Source organism: Mercurialis annua, linkage group LG2, assembly GCF_937616625.2.
Source record: "Mercurialis annua linkage group LG2, ddMerAnnu1.2, whole genome shotgun sequence".
NCBI lineage: Eukaryota > Viridiplantae > Streptophyta > Magnoliopsida > Malpighiales > Euphorbiaceae > Mercurialis > Mercurialis annua.
In genome coordinates, this window is record NC_065571.1 from 18366635 (window position 1) to 18385314 (window position 18680).

Consider the following 18680-nt stretch of genomic DNA (forward strand, 5'->3'; position numbering starts at 1 on the left):
ATTTAAATATTTATTCTATTCTGTACCAAATTTTATCTACAATTCTTTAACTACTGATATTTAGCAAATAATATATATATATATATATATATATATATATATATATATATATATATATATATATATATATATATATATATATATATATATATATATATATATATATTATTTATTTAAATAAATTAAGTATAAAATAAATTTTAATATAATTATTCAAATATAATAATATTATATTTATTCCGCGCAACTGCGCGAACATTCAACTAGTTTTTAAATAATTTAGACTAATTTTATTAGGCTGTGGTATTATTAGTTGAATTTTATTAATTGCAATGTAATGGTCAAATCAACCTGACAAGTGATAATATTATGTTGTCAAATAATAGGCTAAAAATCATCCATGACCCCTTAATTTTGGGGGTACGGACGCTAAACTCCCTGATATTTAAAAACGGGCACTAAACCCTCTGATTATTGTGGCGGCACTCACAAAACCACTTTTCCTCCAAATTTGACCAAAATACCCCTGGCGCCGTTTTTTCAGTTAATTGTCATTTTAAAAAAAAATCTGACACTGTCATATCATCTGACACGTCAGAAATATACTTAAAAATTTCAAACACCCAAAATACCCCTAATTTAATTTAGAAAAGACAAAAAAAATAAACCAACTCAATATAATCTAATAAATTAACCCAGCAACTAACCCGACCAATACCCCAACCCGACCAACCGACCACCGCCGGAAAATTTTCCGGTCATCTTCTCCGATTCGAAGATGACCGGAAAATTTTCCGGTCATTAAAAATTCGACTACCTGTTCCTCAGAGGAACAGATCCGACGATATGTTCCTCTGAGGAACAGATCAGATCTGTTCCCGAGGAACAGATCTGCCGACCTGTTCCTCATGTTGAGGAACAGAGATCTGTTCCTCTGAGGAACAGATCGACATGGATAAAGCATCGGAAAATTCCAAAGTTAAAGGGTCCTGGGTGATTATTAGCCCAAATAATCATCAAAGGAAATGGATAAAGCATCGGAAAATCCATTTGATGGTTATTAGAGTCTAGGATGAAAGTCCAGGATGAATATTAGAAAAAAAAGTCTAGGATGAATATTCTTAACTTTTTCATTCTTGAAAAAACTTTTAAAAATGAAAGAAAAAATTTGACGATCCATGCATTGCCCAAGAAACATTATTAGTTTTCAAAATGATTATAAAAACATTCAAAAAATTAATGTATAAAATAAATTAATCAAATTAAATATAATCTAAGATTTCAAATTTTATTTTGATTGTTAATCATAAAAGATAAACTAGCTCAACTATTTTTTTTATTATTTTTAAATATTGTTTTTATCTTGTTTGATTTAACTTATATATCAATTTTCACTTTTTACTTTTTTTTATGGTAAATAAAATTTCATTAATAATCGAAAGCAGATACAGATACGAGGTACTCAGAAAAGTGACAGAACCACTCCTGATGTCCTGAAATGGAACGAACATATTGCGCTAAAAAATCGCTGCTTGATAACGTCTCACAAAAATAAATAAAAACATCAGTTATTACTTAAGGTTGCGATTGCCATTTTATTTTTGCTATTAAATAAAATGACTCTAACATCCTTAATTTATTATTGTAAATTATCAAAATAGGTCTTTCTATCCAAATAGATTTTTCTTTGATGAATAAGGTAATAATGGAGTATTATTACCAAAACCAAAAAAGCCTAAAAATTAAAAGCCATAAAAGGAACAAGATTGGAACCGCTTTAACATAACAGACGTCAAGAATATCAGAGGAGATCGCCTGAGAAAACAATAACCAACTGCCCATAACATAATATCCAACAAAAACACAACTATTCGAATTCTAGAATAAAATCCTCTATTGATACTTAAAATAATACATATTAATTTTTAAATTCATGGTCAATTTCGGTTTAATTTCTATTTTGTTGGTTAGATAAATGAGTATTTTCAACATAATATTATCTCTATTTTTGGAGAAGAAAACCAACTATTAACTTTCTATTTTTACTCGATTTCTGATGGGATTTGATAACTAATATTTTGTTTAGACTAGATATGTCAAAATGAATTTATTAGTCAAATATTTGTTGGGTGGTACGGTATGAGCTTAAATTTTATGAGCAGATAAAAACAAGTTTTACATTTGACTAATAGTTTTGGTTGAAATAGTTTGACCCCAACAAGATAAAGCTCTAAAAATACGGTATACCAAAGATGTCCTAAATTTTCTAAAATGCATGGTAAAATAGTTGGGTATATAAATAAGTGTCCAAATAGATAGGAAATTAAAATTGTAAAAACACACATCAAAATGAAAATGGAAACCAATTCTTATGTTGTTTTGTTGATTGTTTATATGTTAGTTTTGATTTGTAGGATTGAAGGCAGTAATAATGGAACAATTTCAGCAGTTATAGCATTTGGGGATTCAATACTGGACACAGGTAATAACAACAATCTAAAGACAATGAGCAAGTGCAATTATATGCCTTATGGAAGGGATTTTCCTGGAGGATTACCAACCGGCAGATTTGGAAATGGAAAAGTTTTCTCTGACTTAATGGGTATTTATCTTCTTTACTCTTCTTTCTAACTCTTTAACCATAATATATAGGGTTGGTTCTATAAAAATTCACGACCTTTACATAAAATTTCATTTTAATTCGATTTTAAAAAATGGCATTTAAAGGCACGACTTTTCATTTTGTTTCGAATTTATCAGCAAAGTAAAATTCGGTGTATTTTTTATGAGTAAAAATTACTAATAGTACATACTCTAACTGTTTAGAAAGATAATAATATTTGATGTTAATTTATAATTTGAGTCTTTAATTAATGTTTTAATGAAAAACTTGGTCAACAAAAAAACACTAAAATGATAGGTTTGAAAAAAATAAAAAAACATGATTTTATATGACAACTTTTAAAGGTCGTGATTAAAATAAAATTTCGTGATTTTTTTTAATTAACCCTAATATATAATGCATCCAATTTTGGATTGTTGGACACCTTTTAAGAAAAAACTATCCTTTTTTAAAAGGAAAAAGGTACATTATGGCCCCTATAGTTGGAGTCCAAAAATATTTAAACCCTTGTGGTGGATTGCTTCTCACTTAAATCCTTTATGGTCACCGAAATTGGTATAAAAAGGATATTACCGTTACTTCTATCAAAAATTATGTTTGTTTTGAAAAATAAATATATATAAGCCCTTGTGGTAAAAACAAATTAAAACATTTAACTCATTATAGTTTAAAACAAGTACAATATTTTTTAAAATTAAAATAATTATTTACATTAAATATAATTATTTTGATTATTATAAAAATATTCAAAAATAATTATTATCTTTTTCAGTTTAATAAATGAATAGTTGATTTTTAGATATTTTTAATTTTTTTATGTCTTGTTTAATAGTAAAAAAAAATGATTTTCATAAACTTTATGCTAATTTTTATAATTTTATTTTTTGAATAATTTTTACTTTCTTTTTTTATGAATAATTTTTAATTTCTTTTTTTATGAATAATTTTTAATTTCTTTTATTGATAAAAAGTTATGTTTAGTTATTTAGTAGTATAAATTTTTATTTTCATGAAGAAACTATTTAATCACTTAGGATAATCTTTTATTTAATTATACTAAGTAAAAACCAATTCTAATAACATAATAGAAATTATTATTTGATTATACTACCTAAAAACTATATTAGCGTAATTAAATAACAATTATACTAAGCTATTATAATAATTAATTAACTTGTTTTATTTATTTAATTTTACTAAATATAAAATTCATTATAATTACCCAAAAGAAAAATTATGGTATTTGTGACATTATTTAAAAGTTATTATCTATTTTAAAATGAATAATTTGCTTTGTTGACAGCGGAAGGACTAGGAGTGAAAGAGTTGTTGCCAGCATATCTTGATCCCAATCTACAAGACGAAGACCTTCCCACAGGCGTTTGTTTCGCTTCTGGTGGTACAGGTTTTGACCCTATTACTTCTGGAATTCAGAATGTGATCCCACCTTCCCAACAACTTGATAATTTCAAAGAATATTTGTCCAGACTCCAAAATTGTGTCGGAAAAGATAGAGCCGATGAAATTATAGCAAACGCCCAATTTCTTATTTCCTTCGGCAATAATGATCTCGCAATTACCTATTTCGGTACCCATCTCCGACTAACACAAGACATTCCTGCTTACACTTCGCAGTTGGTCTCGATGGCTTCTACATTTGTTAACGACATTTACGCATTAGGCGCCCGAAGGATTGGGTTCTTGGGAACACTTCCGTTGGGGTGCTTACCATCAGCTACGGGGAGGTTAATGTGCCTAGAAAATGTAAACGAAGCAGCTCAGTTGTTCAATTCCAAACTCTCATCAGAGATGACTAATCTGAACCAGAATCTAAATGGAGCAAAAATATTCTATATTGATGTCTATACTCCACTTCTCGAAATTATCCGTGACCCTCCAAAATCAGGTTTCCTAGTGGCCAATGTTGGATGTTGCTGCCAAGGTTTAATGTCATGCCCGTTACCAGAAACTAATGTGTTTTGGGATTATGGTCATCCCAGTGAAAAAGCATATAAAATTATTATCAGTCAGCTCCTCCAAAATTCCGCATCCAACTTCTCTTGATCATCTTCTCTTCTAATTAGCTAGAAAACTTAGCAACAATATTCACTTTATTTTTTTGCTCATATTTTTTTCATTTCTTTTGTTGTATCCCCTTAACATTCAATTCAATTAATTCATCTTATTTTATTTGTCTCTTCAACATGTGATATTCAACAATATCGGTTTACAACAATTAAAAATAAAGAATCATTGTTGTGATCCTCCCAACTATATTACAACGTTTCCTTTGACCAATATTTTTTAAATTTTTATAATGTTTAAATTATCCAAATAAATTTCACATGAATCAAAATCTTTCTTAAAGAATTTAAAAATCAATAAAACATAAACATTCAACATAAAATTCTCAAGTTCAATGGTATAAATTATAATGTTTGATACAAGTATAGAAATCAAAATAGGCATGACAATGGGGAGGAAATTTCTTGTTTTCCATAGAAACCTACTCCTCGTATGGTTCGAATCCAATAAATTACCCTCATGTATACAGAAATGGGGGTAGTTAATTCTCCATCTACGGAAATGCAGAGAGGACGGTAGGTATAGTCTGCACCCCATAGAAATTTTCATTTCCGTTCCATGGGCACCGATATACACACATTTAATATAATTAACTTTTTATATCTGTATTCAATTAAATTTTATATATAATAAAAAATAGGTCTAATTACTTAAAAAAAACTCACCTTGTAAAATTTATTCATTTATACCCTGACCTAGGAAAAATTTCATTTGTATCTTTTTTTTTATTTTTCATTTTCGTCTCTACCCTAAAGAGCTAATTTGACCTCTTTTCATTTGGAAAAATATTCAAAATGATCCTTTATATTTAGCTTATATTCTAATTAAACATTAATATTATTAATTATTTATAATGTTTTCATCCTTTAATTAATTTAATTGTCAAAAATTTAAATTTTAGGGTACAGATGAAAACAAAAAATCAAAAAAATGGTACAAATGAACTTTTTCCTACGTGAGGGTATAAACAAAAAATATTATAAGGTGAGGGTTTTTTAAGTAATTAGGCCTAAAAAAATATAACATTGTATATAATTATATAGTAATCAAAATTAAAAATATAAATATGCAAGATAGCTGAAAGTTTAGTTGTAGATTTTCAAAATAAAAAAATAAAAATAAATGTTCATATTTTAAAATAAAAATTAACGGTAATTTTTTTATTATTAAGAAATAAGGTTTTTATTATCAAATAATTAAAGCAATTTTTAAGGACATTTATTATTACTCCCTCTATTTTAAATTAGTTGATGTTTTTAGAGTTGGCGCATATATTAAGCGGTTAATTAATTATGAGCAGAGTGGGATTCGGGGGCTGCTCGCCCAAACTTATGGCTGACTTCAGATCTGGAAAGGTTTCAAAAATGGAGTCGCCACCTAGTTCAACTAGGGAATGCCTTTTATACCGACTAGATAACCTTACTCGCTTATGAGTAAGATTATCGTGCATCGGACCAAAAGACCAGTTTTGTGGACCTCCCCGAACTCATGTGCTTGACTTATCTGTTACTAGTTTTATTTGTCGGACATATTCGTTTATCTCATCTCAACATTCAGTGGCAGGCCACAGAATATAATACTGGAAATATAAACAAGTCTGAAAGCATATAAACACATAGACTCGCATAGACTCAATCTGGACTTGTCATGCAAAGCAAGTAGCAGATACTTCTAAGCATACATTTAAACCTGGCGGTTTCTAACAAATAGCAAAAATCTGACTGGTCTGGATTGATTACATGCACAAAACCTAAACCGGGAGTCTAAATTTGATTGATTTTATTAGGTGATCTTGAATGCCCTATACAACCATATACTACTTTTTCGTGGTAGTTCTAAGATGTCTAAGTGATTGACTTGAATTGATTTGATTTAGCTAATTTAATGTGGTTAGTACTTTAGCCTGTTAATTTTGGATTTGGCATGGGCAGTTGGTATGCATACAAGGTGAGGAATACTTTTAAACCTCGTTGACTTTTTGAGTGCACTCGTGCGTGTTTAACCGTCTGAGTGGTCAGAATTTATAATATCCCGTGTTTTTCTATCATGGTTTCGTTGCGATTCCAGCTTGGTTTTGGATTATTTATGGTGGAATTAGTAAGTGTTACACTTTGTTTGGGGTATGAGTTGTATCTTGTATGTGTCACATGTGTCGTGTGGGCTTTCGCTGTCAATTTGATTGGTTTCCGAATAATTATTAGAGACGTGTTCACGAGCCTTCTGAATTTGTCATGCTTTAGTAAAACGTCCATATCTTCCAATTGCACCGTCGGATCAGGTTGCCGTTCGGATATGTTGTTCTTACAAGAAATTGCTAAAATCTGTGCGGTGGAGATAGGGTTTTGACGAGTAGGGATGGAGGTCGCGTTGGGTCTAACGCCCCTCACAAAGCGCCTCAGTCAGGTTTTGTATTTTTCTTGGGCACGAGGTGCGATTAGGCAACGCGCCTTCCAACGCGCCCCTCTGTCAAAATTAGTAATTTGACCTATAAAAAGATCCCTTATTCGACCTAAAACTCTCTCTTTCATTTTTCTAAAACCGTAGCTGACCCTAAACACTTTAGTTCTCTAAGATTGATAAATCATTCATTCTTTTCTCTCGTCTTTGGATCTTGGTAAGTGATTCACACGTCCTACTCTTGGTTTTATCACTACCCCATCATTTAATTTGATTCATGACTTGTTATTCCTTAATTTCCAGTGCTTGTGGAATTAGGAGGATCGTACCTTATCTAAATTCAGATTGTCCATTGGTTCATGTGATTTATTCTTATCGCGGGTACGTGCCGTTTCTTGCGTATAGCATTAGTTATTGTGATGTTTGGTTTTTGAATTTCTATATAAATCTGAGTATGTATGTTGAGATTGGATTATACTTTTGGTGTTTCGTATCAATTGTTGAATTTAAATGCTAGATTGTTTTGTATGTTTGTGCCATAGTTTTCCTACTATTTTGACATGATTATATTGGCTGTAAATGCATGTCCTAGGGCTGTGGTAACACTTAGAAAACTGATGTTATGGGTATTTAATTGATTGGGGAATCAAGTGTTGGTTTATTGGCTTGTATTGCATATGTATATAACGTTTGTTTAAATTTCTATTTGAGATTGTTGTTGTTGCCTATAATTGTTATAGAGATGTTTGTGATGGTTTTAGTATGATAATATTTTTTAAGATTGTCGGCAATCTATTCTTGATTATTTGTACACAAGTTATATTTTGCATGCCATGGTTATTTGATTGATATATGGATTGATTATTGGTTCAGATTTGAGTTAATGATTTAAATGTGTTATTTAATCATTGTTGGATTCATTTAAGATGTTGGATTGATGCTTAGTTGTTGTTGGCATTGCTTAGGCATGATGGATATGTGGTATAATGTTTTGTTACTAAGGCATGTTTGTGGCTTGTGATGTCATTTCTAGCATGTTTGTTATTTTAGATTTTATCCGACACTCTGGGTGCGTGTTGTTAATTGTTGACTGGTTAAGTAATGTTGAGTTCCATTGTTTTTTCAACATTGATGTTTTTTTATCAAATGAATTTCCGTATTTTACATATTGGTTTATGTTTTGGTTTCTTTGGATCGGGTTAGACTTGGGTCGCATGACATGTGAGTTGAACTTGGAAGTCTTGGTTGACTCGACTAAGTACCATTTTGGTTTATAAATGATTTTACCAAATGGCTTGAAAATGTTTTCGGATTATGTTTTCAAATGGAACTCAATAGGGCTTAACTTGTTGTATAGTTTTGGCTATGGTTTGAGTATGTGTGTTTACTCTGTATTTGTCTTATGCATTAACATTGATTTTTTTGTTGTGCTAGTCTTATGTGGTGTCTAGTACTCTTTAGAGTTAGGGGATGATATTAATTACGATTTATGTTTTCTAAGACTCGTCGACTGCTCGTGCGTCGGGTAGAATCAGGTTTAGTTGCTTGCCCAATTTTTCTCGTGGATTCGCAAGCAGTGAGTTTATATTTACTATTGACCGCTTTATTAAGTAAATTATATATATATATATATATATATATATATATATATATATATATATATATATATTATATACGCAGATTTAATACTGTTTTATTATTACGGTTTTTAGTTGGAACATGCTACCGAATGGGCATCATTAGGACTGCGTGCGCATCGGTATTAAGTTGGATAAAGGTATAAGTATCAGTATTGGATCCATATGTGTGGTTAGGGTAACTCGGTTGGAGCTCAGCTCTTGGGACTCCCATTTAAGGATTAAGTGCGGCCGGTTGTTACTCGGTTGGAGCCTAACTCTCAGAATCAGGCTTTTTGGATTAAAGTATATAAATTAGAATATTTGTGGTTTAGGGTTCCAACTGCTAATCTTAATGCTTATATAAAATGTTTTAACAGTTTTAAAGGTTATTCACTTAATAAATATAAATAGTGGTATGTACTCATTTCAGTATATTTGACCCCGTTGTTTTCCTAATTTTCCAGGATTATGATTTTGAGCACGTCTGATTGATCTCTAGCTTTCAAAATTCTGTGGAGGTCCACTTTTGGTTTTAAATAAAGATAGTCTTCCTTTTAATACTCTTAGACCGCAATAGTACTATGTTATGACTTTTATACTATTATAGACTGATGTTGTCAGGTTGGTCTAACTGTTTTTTATTGATGTTGGCATGATTATTACTTATAATATTTGATCTATATATAAGGCATGTTGTTGGAGTCTCGGATTTGTGCCGAGCAATTTGATTATATAATTGTTTATATAACTGCTAGACATAGGTTGAAGTCTCGGTTGCCCTCGAGCAGTGGTTTTCTTGCAGGTTTATATGTTTGAGTGGTTATCAGCAAGACTAACTACGGGTTTTGGTACAACCATACCCATACCCCAGTTCCGGTCACGATCTCTGAAATTGGGTCGTGGCACACGTTTGTCATCTTTAAATCAACAATTCGATGGGTCATGACAGAAACACATTACAGATTTTTGATAAATCAAAGCAAGCTGGAGTAATAGCTAATAAAAGAAGAAAATAATCAAATAATTTGCGAAAATTAAATAACTAAAATGGTAATTTGGCTGGTCCGTATACTACTTCTTCACTCTTAAAACTCTTCGACTAATATTTATGAAATTGAAATATCAACAGAGACACTTATCTTAGTAGTTTTACAATTCCGTTTCATTCTCAGAGTTATAATATTTGATCACTTTATCATATTGAGTGTTTATAGATTATGGATGACGTGATTCAATTAAATGAAGAGAATGACATGAAAATTTCTTCAAGCACAATTAATGGTGCATGTAATAAGAAAGATAAACAAACTAAAAGTAATAAACAGGTGAATGAAGAACCTAAAAGTGGAATGTCATTTGGCTCTCAAGAAGAAGCTTTTGATTATTATTTGAATTATGCAAAATAAAAGGGATTTGGAATTTTCAAGAGAACTTCAAAACGAGGAGATTATGGAAATTTAAAATATTTTACCTTCGCATGTGCTAAATCAAGGAAAACTAAAAGTGCTACAAGAAATATATTAAGAGCTCAACGATCAAGCAAGACAGATTATGAAGCAAAAATGAGATTAATATTGCATTCAAATGGGAATGTTGAAGTAACAACTATACATCTTGTTCATGATCATCAACTAGTCTAAGAAAGGTAAGATACTTTGAGTGCAACAAGAAGTTAGATGGGCATGTAAAGACAAGGCTTGAAATAAATGATCCAGCTGGAATAAATGTGAGTAGGAATTTTCATTCTTTTGTCGTTCATGCATGTGGTTGTGAAAATTTAACGTTCAGAGAAAAAGATTGTCGAAACTATATTGATAAGGCAAGACGAATGAGACTTGGGGCTAGTGATGCAGATGCAATTTGTAACTACTATATTGAAACTCAATATAAAGATTCAGATTTTTTTTAGGCAACAGAAGTCAATGATGAAAGCAGATTAAAAAAATATTTTAGGCAAACGGAAGGAGTAGAGCTGCTTATAAGGCATTTGGAGACGTTATCACTTTTGATACAACTTATTTGACTAATAAATATGATATGCATGTTGCTCCTTTTGTTGGAGTAAATCATCATGGGCAATCTATTTTGTTAGGATGTGGGCTATTAACTTCTGAAAATACTTAATCATTTGTATGGTTATTCCAGTAATGGCTAAAATGTATGTCAGGTTGTCATCCAAAAGCTATTATTACTAACCAATGCAAAGCTATGCAAAATGCAATTGAGATAGTGTTTCCTAAAACACGTCATAGATGGTGTTTATGGCATATATTAAAGAAATTGCTTGAAAAGTTAAGAGGTTATGCTGAATATGAAGAAATTAATGGTGTTCTAGAAAATGTTATTTATGACTTTTTGACAATAGACGATTTTGAAGAAGGATGGGCTCTAATGATTAAAGGTTATAATCTCTGTGGTGATGATTGGTTGCAAGGTTTGTATAGTGAAATGTAACATTGGATTCCCGCATATGTTAAAGATTCGTTTTGGGCAGGTATGTCGACCACTCAACATAGTGAAAGTATGAATTCACATTTTGATGGATATGTCAATTCAAAAACTACATTGAAGCAATTTGTTGAGAAATATGACAATGCTATGAAAAGTAGAGTGGAAAAAGAAAACTTAGCAGATTGTCATTCTTTCAACTCATGATATGAATGTATAAGCAATTATGAATTCGAAAAGTAATTTCAAGAAGTTTATACTAATGCAAAGTTCAAAGAGTTCTAAGAAGAGCTGAGAGAAGAAATTTATTGCTGTCCATATATGGTTGAAAAGAATGGTTCCATCCATACTTATGAAGTTGCTGAAGATCTAAGATTCGGAGACAAAAGGAAGGACGTCATCTTTATAGTAAATTTTAATAAAGTTGAATATGGAGTAAATTGCAAGTGTTGTTTATTCAATCTCAAAGGGATTTTATGAAGGCATGCGTTGTGTGTACTCACTTTAAGAAAATTTGAAAAAGTTCCATCTGGATATGTTTTAGCAAGATGGAGAAACGATTTGAAGCATTGATACAATTTTGTTAAAAGTATTTATAATAATACTAGTTAAGAATCACTGCGATATGAAAAAATGTGTAGTAAATTCCATGAGATTGTCGTTCTTGCTGCAGATGATGAAGGAAAATATGAAGGTGTTATGAAAAACATGCTAGAATTGAAGGGGATAGTTGGTACTAATGGATCATCATTTTCTTGTGATAAGTATAGTCAAGCTAAGACAGAATCAAAAGATATTCTGAATCATAATGATAAAGGTAAATAAGGTATTAAGTCCATTAATTACACGGAGAAAGGGTCGTCCCCCACCAAAAAAAGAATATCGAGGTTGGAGTAAGTAATACAAAAAGTTAAAGATAAGAGAAAAAGTAGTCAATCTAAAGAAACTATTCCAAAAAAATCACCTAAAAAAGTACGCAACTTATAAATATATGAATTAAAAAATTTATTTATATCATCGTATAAAAAAATTATATGTTATATATTATCGAAATACTCAGGTTAAGGTTGGTCAAAAAGATAAATACATTAAAATCAACTGAAAATTCTGCACAATTTTTTGATGAATTAAGGACTTCAAAATATATAGACTCAATGGTATGTTATTTTTAAATAAAATTACAATTTAGCCCATATTTCACATTATGGAATTTATTTTGTTCTCATGACAGTTGTTCTTTTGAATAGGCAAATCATCAGAATTACTTAGGCATCGATCATCCAATTGGACAAGTAAAGGATTCACATTTAATAGGATATATCAACTTATGGAGGAACTCAATGCACTTATTCCAGGAAACTATAAGTAGCCAAGAAACTTAATCCATAGAAAAATATCGAGGTTGGAGTAACTTATACAACAATTTAAAGATAAGAGAAAAAGTAGACAATCTAAAGAAACTATTCCAAAAAATCACTTAAAGAAGTACGCAACTTATAAATATATGAATTCAAAAATTTATTTATATCATCGTATAAAAAAAATTTATATGTTATATATTATTGAAATACTCAGGTTAAGGTTGGTCAAAAAGATAAATACACTAAAATCAACTGAAAATTCAGCACAGTTTTTTGATGAATTAAGGACTTCAAAAAATATAGACTCAATGGTATGTTATTTTTAAACAAAATTACAATTTAGCCCATATTTTACATTATGGAATTTATTTTGTTCTCACGACAGTTGTTCTTTTAAATAGGCAAATCATCAGAATTACTTAGGCATCGATCATCCAATTGGACAAGTAAATGATTCACACTTAATAGGATATATCAACTTATGGAGGAACTCAATGCACTTATTCCAGGAAACTAAATGTAGCCAAGAAACTTAATCCATAAATATGTTTTATAATATTCTATTTAATGAATTCATTTGATTTATTTTGTAATGTTGTCTCAATTTTTAGGATTATCCTACTCCACTTGATGTTGAGAAACCTGCTATGTTACATGCCCATAGTCAAGTATTCCCCAAAAGACATTACAAGTAAATGTTTGATATTTTAAAATATCCATTTTGATCAAAGTATATGTTGGTATAATGTCCTTTTAAAGTGCATATTTTGTTATTTTATTTGCAGGAACCACTTTTTCCTTAATTTAAAGATGGGTCAACAGTCTTCCAAACAATTTGACTGGTAGAAATTTGAGAACAAGCACAACGCAAGCAATTTGGGTGAGCGAATGGCTATGAAAGGGATGTTTAATTGATGATTTTTTCATTAAAATGTGATGTTTTGAAACATATTGTAAACTAAAATTCAATATCGTTCTTAATGGTACATGTGGTTCCAGTTGGACCTGTTCATTTTTATGTTAGCAGGACTATATGTTATATATCATCTTGAGAATTGTATGTTGGCATATTTAAAAATTATAATTTTGTAAGACAATGAATTTCTTTCAGGCATTTCTTCGAACACATGGTGTACACAAGATAAATTTAACATACAAAATACATATTAGTAAAGACTATTCCCACAAAAGAATTAGAACCATTAACAAAGCACATCAAATTTGATTACTCTATTTTACTTCAACTATATAAAATATTTAATAGTTTGAATTTTATTTTATAAACTTAATTGGCGATAATAGTTAATGAGTAAAACTACACTTAAAATTAAAAGCAAAATTGCAATTCTCGGTATAACTTATGAATTTCTTGTTGCCATCATGGCCTTTTAGAAGATCTAGCAGGAACACAAGCATTCTTTTAGGATCTTCAAGCTGCCAAAATGTTTATTAATTCGCCAGCACTCAATTGTTTTTTGGACGAGAGAACTCATTTATTTAATACACCATTTTCATCTTAAAAATAACTCAGTCATCATCTTCCTTACTCACGGACATCGTATTTCGAATCTCTGACAGGCAGGAGGATGGTTGACTCTCCTCCGCCCACTTTTTTACAATTTTTTTTCAAGAAGCACAGTTGTAGTAAACAATGAATGAAACGGAAACAAAATATAAGTATGATATATAAATAAATTAAAAGAAGTGCCACATGTGTAATGGATGGCGGTATTTTTTGCTGGGTTAAGTAGCATTTTCCTTAAGTTTTTTTCTAATATTTATGAAATTAAAATACCAACAGAGATACTAAACTTAGTAGGTTTGCATGTTTCATACTCAGAGTTATAATATTTGATCAGTTTATCATATTGATTGTTCATAGATTATGGATGACGTGATTAAATTAAATTAAGAGATTGACATGGACATTTCTTCAAGAATAAATAATGGTTCATGTGATGAGAAAGATAAACAAACTGAAAGTGATAAACAGGTGATTGAAGAACCTAAAATTTGAATGTCATTTGCCTCTCAAAAAGAAGTTATTGATTATTATTTGAATTATGCAAAGCAAAAGGGATTTGGAATTTTCAAGAGAACTTCAAAACGAGGAGATGATGTAAATTTAGAATATTTTACTTTCGCATGTGCTAAATCAAGGAAAACTAAAAGTACTACAAGAAATATATTAAGAGCTCAACGATCAAGCAAGACAGGTTGTGAAGAAAAAATGAGATTAACATTGCAGTCAAAATGAAAATGTTGAAGTAACAACTATACATCTTGTTCATGATCATCAACTAGTCTAGGAAAGGTAAGACACTTTAAATGCAACAAGAAGTTAAATGGAAATGTAAAGATAAGGCTTCAAATAAATGATCAAGTTGGAATAAATTTGAGTAAGAATTTTCATTCTTTTGTCGTTCAAGCATATGGTTGTGAAAATTTAACGTTCGGAGAAAAAGATTGTCGAAACTATATTGATAAGGCAAGAAGAATGAGATTTTGGGGCTAGTGATGCAGATGTAATTCGTAACTACTATATTGAAACTCAATATAAAGATCCAGATTTTTTTTATGCAACAGAAGTCAATGATGAAAGCAGATTAAATATATGTTTTAGGCTGACGGTAGGAGTAGAGCTGCTTATAAGGCATTTGGAGATGTTATCACTTTTGATACAGCTTATTTGACTAATAAATATGATATGATGATTGTTGCTCCTTTTGTTGGAGTAAATCATCATGGGAAATCTATTTTGTTAGGATGTGGGCTATTAACTTCTGAAAATACTTAATCATTCGTATGGTTATTCCAGTCATGGCTAAAATGTATGTTAGGTTGTCATCCAAAAGCTATTATCACTAACCAATGCAAATGTCACGACCCAAAATATTGAGCCGCAACCGGCGCTAGGGAACGGGAGTGGTAGCTCCGGAACCCGTAGCAAGCCTAAAATCACTATTAATTTTTCGCAAATAATAAACAATTATCATAAAGCAACAGAAGCAAGTATATATAACATGTATACATAAACATTTACACTAACTATTCAAAAACCTCGCGGGCTATAGTTACCGTACCTTGTACGAACTGGCCTCGCGGTACTGTATCTATCAGTTAGTGTATCCAACATATCACCGGCATCTGGTGCCGTGCACAACATATAAAACACGTAGCCTACAAAAACCTATAAACAGGACAGCAAGGATATGTACAACAAGAATACACTGCTGTTTAGGCTACGACTCTGTCAACGCGGGACTACTACTGCAGCATTCACAGAAGTCAGAAACTATACATACACAGCTGACTTCTGGACTTCAAAATTGGCCTCTAGCTAAGTCCACACACTAAGCACCTGGAAACAGCAAAGGTGAGGGGTCAGTATTTGGGAAAATACTAAGTGAGTTCGCATTTACTAACGGTATTATTATAAAATATAGTATCGCGTCTCAAGAAAATATTAATATAAAACATATAAACATGCATTTGATCCGTATGAAACTAATATCCTAGCATGCGACACATCTCTCGAATAATCATTATCATTCAACCCAATCGTAAATATCAATCGCGAGTCCAACTCGCTGGTGGCCCAGCCACTAGATACGGGGACTCCAGACTACACCGTAGCCGAGTACTCACTCGTATCAAATCATATACCCAATCGTAAATTTCATATTCATCATCAGCTCCCAGCTATGTCAAGTCATTTCTTAATGCAAACATACTAGACTGACTCGATACTGGTGATCACACAGCCTATTGACACCCAATAGGTAGCTAGTTTCTTCGGATTGCATGCTAGTTCTCGTAAATAAACTTAATGGAAACATATAACATTTAATCAAATCATATAACATGCGATGCGTAAAAACAGTATACATATCTATATAAAATAACTTTACATATATAATACACGAAAGTAAAATGCAACTCACAGTGACCGCAATCCAGTCACAAATATGGTCGATGAAATGATATGCCCTCGCTGGTCCGCTTCTACTGACTCCACTACTCGCTGACACGTCTGATAAATCGTTAATAGTTAGACGTGATTCTCGCATTCTTATACGTATAATACTTTTAAGTTTTGGGATTTAATTTCATTTTATACTTATTTACGTATTCGATATCTCTAGTCGTAGAGACAACTTAGCGAATACCATATCTCATAATTGAGAATCGCTTAATGTCCTTGACGTTTTCCATTATTGTTATTTATTATCTAAAACGTCGAGCTACTCTCGAGATTAATGATTCTCAAAGTCTGAAACCCGTCCTTTAGAGTCAAATTACTCAAAACGTCAAATACCTAGGTCAATTATAGTTTGCATACGCATGGAGGTGAGTCGGGGTGTACGGGCGTGCCCTTCGGTAGGTACACGTTCGTGTACTCAAGTACACGTTCGTGCACCTCACTGGTGCACGTTCGTGTACTCCCAATACACGTTCGTGCACCATAAAAAGTGCACGTTCGTGTACTTTAGGTACACGATCGTGTACCTTGCTAGGTGCACGTTCGTGTACTTCCAATACACGTTCGTGCACCCGTGGTGCACGGTCGTGCACCACGTACACAGCTCCCCGGAAGTCGATTTTCGGGGTTTTATCACCATTCCGACGTGCTTCACACACCCATACTCAATACCCATCTCTCGGTTTCTTCAAAAACGCCATAATAACTTCAAAAACGTCAAATTCAACCCAAAATCATAATCTCATGAAAACAGCCCTATATAATCGAATTTATCACCAATTCTCGAGATATTTACCTTAAAACGAAGCTTAGGATTGATAGAGCTCTCGATTCTGAAAAGATCGCCGCGAAAATCACTAGAATCGGACGTCGAACGGAGAAACGGCGGCGAAACGATCGTGGTCGAGGGTTTTTCGTCGTTCTGGAGCTTTCTCTTCTTCTGATCTCTTCTTTCATATTTCACTTCTTATATAATTTGGCTAAAGTGCCACTTTGATCCTTGTTCTTTTTGTTTACTATCATTTATCCTTTAAACTTTTCTTTTATTCGATTTAGTCCATAACTAAATCGATAAATCCTTTTATTATAACTTATACGTATTATTTATATCCAATAAATAATACGAAACTCGATATTAATACTTTCCCGTCAAAATCCCAAAATTTCCATTTTCGACACAAAGTGGCTAAATTACCACTTTGGTCCCTGTACTTTATTTTGGACTTTTCTTGACATTTTTCCTTTTAATTCCAATTCTAACTTTAGAATTGAAATATAACCTTAATTTTCTCATAGTTAGTTTCTCGCAACCGACCTACTTGAAACTTATTTATCTTAATTTTATCAAAATCTTTCCGATTTCGCCACTCTGGCGAATCTAAACTGGACACGTGGTCCAATTAGATAATTAAATATTTTGGGGAATTACATTCTTCCCCCCTTATAAAAATTCGTCCTCGAATTTTCATAAATCTTGTTGGGATCTTAACTTATTCTTACAGTTTCCTTGACGTCCATTAATACGTTTTGATCGCAGCTTTTCCTTTTACTTAACTTTTAGTTTTCCATGCACAGCTATAACTTCATACTTGTTGCTAATCGATTGTCCATTCAACTCTTGATAGTTGCTTACTGTTACGTTATCGAGAATTCTCTTACTGGTACCTTCGTCTCATCTGTTATCTTTTCCGAGATAGAATGGTCCTTGGATGTATTCTTGATGTCATAGTCCTTACATCATTGCCACCTAGTTGTCACTAATCATAATCTAATGTTTTCTCGTTTCATCATTTCATTCTTAGTAGCCATAGGGTTGCTACTCGTCTCCTTTATACGTGAATGGTCACGACGTGTCAATTTCATCTTAATGACGTACTTACTTTATGCGTATTCCTATAAATATTTTCTCTCATAATCATAACTTGCAGTTATGATCTTTACTATCGTCTGTAATTATCACTTTTCTTTCTTAACTGGTTTTTGTCATTTCTCACTCCTTTCTATCATTGTCTGACACTTCATTCCTCATTAATCAATCTTTCTCAATTTGTATCATGTCTAACACCCTCTCTGTCTCTTAACGTAACTAAGCCTGATACATTTTTCACTATCTTCCACTCCTCTTTCTTTACTCCTTTAAGCTATCGTGATTTTCACGTCGTTCC

General features: G+C 31.6%; 1 protein-coding gene and 1 pseudogene across 1 annotated transcript; both read left to right on the forward strand.

Moving 5' to 3' along the window:
• The first annotated feature begins 2337 nt into the window (after positions 1–2337).
• On the forward strand, positions 2338–4811 carry LOC126669790 (GDSL esterase/lipase At1g23500-like). Its single transcript, XM_050363348.2, has 2 exons — positions 2338–2602; positions 3927–4811. The coding sequence occupies exons 1-2, from the start codon at positions 2350–2352 to the stop codon at positions 4685–4687; spliced, it is 1014 nt and encodes a 337-aa protein (XP_050219305.1). The 5' UTR covers positions 2338–2349; the 3' UTR covers positions 4688–4811.
• Positions 4812–5179: 368 nt separating this feature from the next.
• On the forward strand, positions 5180–11745 carry LOC126668317 (protein FAR-RED ELONGATED HYPOCOTYL 3-like; annotated as a pseudogene).
• Positions 11746–18680: the final 6935 nt, after the last annotated feature.